Source organism: Monodelphis domestica, chromosome 3 (genome assembly GCF_027887165.1).
Source record: "Monodelphis domestica isolate mMonDom1 chromosome 3, mMonDom1.pri, whole genome shotgun sequence".
NCBI classification, from domain to species: Eukaryota; Metazoa; Chordata; class Mammalia; order Didelphimorphia; family Didelphidae; genus Monodelphis; species Monodelphis domestica.
Genome location: NC_077229.1, coordinates 343137001 through 343142467, shown reverse-complemented (window position 1 = coordinate 343142467; position 5467 = coordinate 343137001). Strand labels below are relative to the sequence as shown.

The window sequence follows — 5467 nt, the reverse complement described above, 5'->3', positions numbered from 1 at the left end:
GATAGGCCAAGAGAGCGTGCTCAGAAGGACCTGAAAAATGGTGAAACTTTGAAAGAACCCGACAAGAACTTGATGGAGACCCTTTCCCAGGTTATGGACGGACTTATTGACGTAGGAAATACGTATATGCACCTTGATTTGTCCAGAGAAAGGGACATTAGGCAAATACATAGGCAATTCGTAAGCTGAATAGTGCCAAAAAGAGCACAGAGACAAAAAAAACAAAAAAAAAACGAGTGTGAGACTCGGGGAGGTTTGATAAGGGAGCCTTGAGAAGTACCTTTTAATTCTAGATCAACTGTCATGTCCAAGTCCGCTGGACATGTCTAAAGATGACTAAGTGACCTCGTACTTATCAACTAAGATACTTTATTAGCAATCAGTTAGTCTTATCGCTGCCCTGCCAGGGAAAAAGCACTCAGGTACCCCACAGTGGATGGACTCCAGTGTCAGAGAAGGAGAACTCTGGCCACCTGCAACAACCACACTTACATATAGGCACCACGCTATGACCCTAAAGACATAGCCAAAGGCGTAGGGAATGATTGCTCTCATGAAGACCCAAACAAGAATCCACTCTACCACGAGTTAGAAATAAAACTTTTATTAATGGTTTTAGAAGTGTATTCAATCATTCAGAGAACGAATCACTTCATATCACATTCGTATTAAAAAAAAAACTATTACACATATACATTATACACATCATCAAGGCATATAGATGTACCTACTGAGGTTAAAGGAGAAGGGTTCTTTTCTTCACAACAAATCTAAAATCTCCCAACAATTCAAGATCTGGATTTCCCTGAAGGACATAGGAGACCAGTGTCTTCTGGTTATTCTGCAGATTCATAACATCTATGTGTGCTCAACTTGTGGCTCCTTAAAACTCCCTCGACATTGAATACCGAGAGCACTGACCTCTGAATCTTAGATTAACTGCAAAAATTAAATGGGATTTGGCCACGATGTGGACAATTAAAGCAAAGCAAGCCCTAAGGAAATTAATACTCTGCAAAAGCTCCCAATACCGCCACTTTTAAACATCCATTTGGCTCATCCAACTCAACTGCATCTTTAGATGGGATATATATGCATTGCTGAAGGGACCATGCATTTTTTTTTAATTGAACAAACTCTCTCTGAACCACATATAATACAAAGTTGTGAGAAGCAAATCAACCAGAAGCCAGACATGATTCTAAACATAATAGGCTCTGGAATACACTTATGACGGTTTTACCAATGATCATTACCAAAAGCATTCTCCAAAGCTTTGCTCCTTTTCAAGGGATTTGGCTAAATATGAAGAGCTCGCTGTGCTCTGAAGCTAATGTCCAAACCGCTAGACAAATACAGACAAAGGGGAGGAAAAGGGAGACAGGTGCTGTGGCAGGAAGGGCACCGAACTTGGGGTTAGAAGACTTACGTTCACATCGTAACTTCATCACTGAAGAGCAAAGTAACTCTGAGCAAGCCACGAGCTTTCTGAGCCCGCGTCCTCATCTGGCAATCAGGGACAAGAGTAGGAATTACACTACCTCTCTGAACGAGTTTGTGGTAAGGAGCAAGATAACGGGAAAGCACTTTGTAACCGTAAAATGATGACCAATGTGAAGTGTTACCATCATAATTACAGACCAATAGCCGTTCTTTATGTCTTTCATGAAGAATCAAAGTGCAGTTCCTTTCCCTGTCATGGTCGTGAAAGCCAATTGTCTTGGTGACTCCTGTTTCTGCGAGGTGAAGACTTCTTTCCGTAATTCATGATGAAGTTTGAGAAGACGTCCAAACTGTGAAAACCACCTGGGCCTGGCCATGAGATTTAAAAAAAAAGAAAACAAAAAACCCAACTCCATGTTCAGATTTCAAAACCTGAGCCCATTTCCCCTCGAATTCTGCTGTCTTCTGTTCTTGGATTCCTTTTCCTCCAAGAAAGGAAGCAGCACCTAAGCCACCATCAGGAAAGCCAGAAAGAAGGCGGCAGGGAGCCCTTTGGGACGGGGATCTCCCCTTGCTGCAGACAGTTCTCCAGGAACCGTTCGAGACGTATCAAAGACCCCATCTGTCCTGAACTGGTGATGGCTTCAATTCGGGGAAAATATTCTTCCTTTATGAGTAGCATCATCTTCCAGAACTGAAGCTGGTACTGTTTCATGAGCACATTCCCACATACCTCTAAGAAGTCAAAGAGAAGAGTGGCGGTCACATCTGCCAGAGGCTCCATGTTCAGGAGCTGTGCCAGCCAGCGCCAGCCATGGTTTAAGCCATGAGGATGAGCCCCTTGTCTCTCTGCATAAGGCCAGCGGAGTTGAATGATAGCAGCGTAGAGACGAATCATGCCAGACATCCTCTTCAGAAAGCTATCTTGTTGTTCTACTTTGGAATCCTTGACTTGGTAGCCAAGGAGCTTCTGATATTCTTCCGAGGCCATGCCCTCCTGGAAGGCTGGGTAGAAAGGCACGGAGTAAGGGCATTTTTTGTGAAGATGAGCAAGGATGAGTTCCCCCACTCTGGGATGGAGTTCCCAGATTCCGGATGCCACAGCAGCAATGGGGAATGCTGCTTCGTGATGAGAAGCCACTTCTTCTTCTCCTTGTTTCACGAATTTCTCTGCCAGCTTGTAGTGGACAAAGTCCAGGCCTTGTTGGTGGTTTGTCACTGACACAGACCGACCACCGCAGGGGACAGCTTTCCCCAAGAGCAGATTGTTGATCTTGTCAAAGATCTCCTTCAGCTGTGAGCCTGCTATTGTAGAGATCTGGCTCACAGGAATAGTGGCAGCTTTCTGCAGGTCCATTTTGATCTTCTTGGCCTCCTGATCTTTGCTATTGGTTAATGCATCAAAAGCCAAGACACATTGATTGGCAGCATCCTGTAGCTGCTGGTACCACTGCATGGTACCGTCTCCTGCTTTGACGTGGAGGCCTTCTCTCTGTTTCCCTCCGGGACACTGACCAGGATCTGGGGTCTCCTTCTCGGCTCTCGGCCGCTGCTCCAATTGCCCCTGTTTGTCCTCGCACTCCTCTTCATCTGGCCTCCTCTTTTCCTCAGTAGCCTTGGCCATCTCCTGCTGTAAACCAGTAAGCACGTGCCGCATTTCCTGCAGGGCCCGTTCTGCGGTGGCTTCATCTTCTGGGGCAGGAAAACCTCTCTCACTGGCGCTCCGAATGATGTCTGAAATAAGCGCACACAACTGGTCTCCCCTGCCTCCAAATGCAGACAGATCCCGTCTCGGTAGGCCGTTGTGCCGATAACTGGCACCCAGCTGCTGGTTGAGCTGCAGTGCCTCCTCTTGGAGGGCATAGAGACGCCGCCAGCGATCCTGGCCTTCTTCTTTCCTGAGCCGTCCTTGCCCCGTGTGCCTCGATGGCTGCTGCTCAGCCTCACGCAGCTTCGGGTGGAGCATGTGGGCTCTGTGACGATGTTCCTCTTGGAGCTGCTCCTGCTGACCCTGTGTTTCTCGGAAACTTTTCTCCATCCCTTCCCGAAGGTCCTGATACTCCTTGTGCTGTTTCCGTGACGTCCGTTCATCAAACCGCTTCAGCTGCTCTGAGGCCATCTCAGAGAGGAGCCTTGCCTTCCTCTCATGCTCTTCCTGCCTCTGCCTCAGTCCTCTAGTTCCCTTCAGCCTGTGTACCTCCTCATACAATCGAATGCATCCTTCCACCTCCGTTCCCCGCGAGGGGCGAAGTACCACAGATTTTGCCTGATGGAGTTCATCCTCCTGACGCCGAGTTCCACTTGGAGCTGCAAGGGAAACTGGCGAGGAGACCTTTGCATGTCTGGCAGGGGTCTGAGGAACAGACAGTACTTGGTCAGGAGCAGAAGAGAGCGATGAATCCTCAGAGGGAAGTCGATTCTGCTGAGAGGGAGGCAAGATGTGGTCCGCCACGCATCCAGAGGAAGTCGACCACTCAGGAATGGACATGCGTTCTTCCAAAGTCTCCTGGCCCCTCAACGGCCAGTCGCGGTGGTAGGACAAGGGTCCTCTGTCGGAGCTCCTCGGGGCCTGCAGGGCCTCCCAGCAGCGGCCCTCTGACGCCATCACCGCTTCCCGCACAGACCCGACCACGGCTTCCACGCCCGCGCCGGGCGGCAGCTCACAAGAAGAAAGGCTGGTCACAAGTCCGACACTCGAGTCGGCCGCCGTGGCCTATTCTATCTCAACTCAGAAGTTTCTTTACCAAAGAGAGAGGAGGCAATAAAGTAGGAAAATGTACAGGGGATAGAAAAGTGATTTCTCCTCTCTCAATCCAGGCCGAGATTACTCACTACTGGCCTTCCTGGGTGAGAGATTTAATCAGGAGGACTCCTCCAAGATGGAAGCGAGCTCTCTCCAGAAACTAGGAGAGGAGTCAGCCTTTCCCTCACCCCACTAAAAAGTAGCCCAGGAGTCAAAGTCCAAGTCGGAACAGAGCTCCCAGCCTCAGTCTCTAGCTCAGCTCCCTCTCTCTCCAGTCAGGAGAGTAGCTCCACAAGAGTGACTCAAGTCCCAGGATCCTTGGCTTTTTATGGTGCTTTCTTGTCCCCTCCCCTCTTCACAGGGGCCAATCACAGTTTTAGAGGGCAGGGCTTCAGTGGGAACCAGTGCTCCCCTTCTGGAGGGGTGGCTACTCATCAAGAGGGTTCACACCTTCCTGGCTGTCTGGGATTCTGGAGGTGTGAACTCTGCTCAGAGGATTCACAAGTTTGGGCCATTTTGGCCAAGGCCTTTCACTGACTTCACATCTAAGTTCACACGGCCTGCCCATGCATCCTACCCTAGCCCCTCCACCCTAAGTTCACACTTAAGTTCACACCCTACTCATTCCTCCACACCTCACCCCTTTGCATTCTTTCCCCCAGCTAATGACCCTTCTTCCTCTGCCCCTCCTTCCCACCCCGCCCAATTCCATTCCCATACCCTTCCCACCTCTGATCCTTCTGGGCCTATGGGACAACACCAAACCCTCCCTCTCAGTGGCCCCAACCCTCCCCTTTCTTTCTCCCACCGACCCCATTGACAATGGATTAAGAAGCCTGGAAACAGGAACAGGAGTAGCCCGTGATTCGGATCGGTCATTCCCATTAAGGGAAGTACCCACTTTTAATGACAATGGAAACTTGGTGTCTGTAAGATGCCACACACCTTTTTAACCTTGAAGATTTAGATCAATTCAAGGACGATCTGCCATCGTTTGAGGAAGAACCAATATGAATGATAAGAGGATTGGAGGGCGTATTCAGAACTTTTGACCCCACTTGGGTGGATGTTGAACATTGATTTAGAAACATTTTTGACAAAAAGAGGAGGGAAAAAAAACCAAATAAACACGTCATCTCTCTGGCTAATCAGAAGAGAAGAGAGGTAGGAAAGGACACTATTGGCCAACTGAAGAACCAGATTATACAAAACTTCACCAGGCCAGAGAAGCATTTTTGATAGGCCAAGAGAGCGTGCTCAGAAGGACCTGAAAAATGGTGA

At 48.8% G+C, this 5467-nt stretch overlaps 1 protein-coding gene across 1 annotated transcript; it reads right to left on the bottom strand.

The window, feature by feature from the left end:
* Positions 1-588: 588 nt before the first annotated feature.
* On the bottom strand, positions 589-4879 carry LOC130458432 (mRNA export factor GLE1-like). The gene has a single exon (XM_056824188.1). It carries the CDS (start codon positions 4046-4048, stop codon positions 1961-1963), a length of 2088 nt encoding a protein of 695 aa, XP_056680166.1. The 5' UTR covers positions 4049-4879; the 3' UTR covers positions 589-1960.
* Positions 4880-5467: the final 588 nt, after the last annotated feature.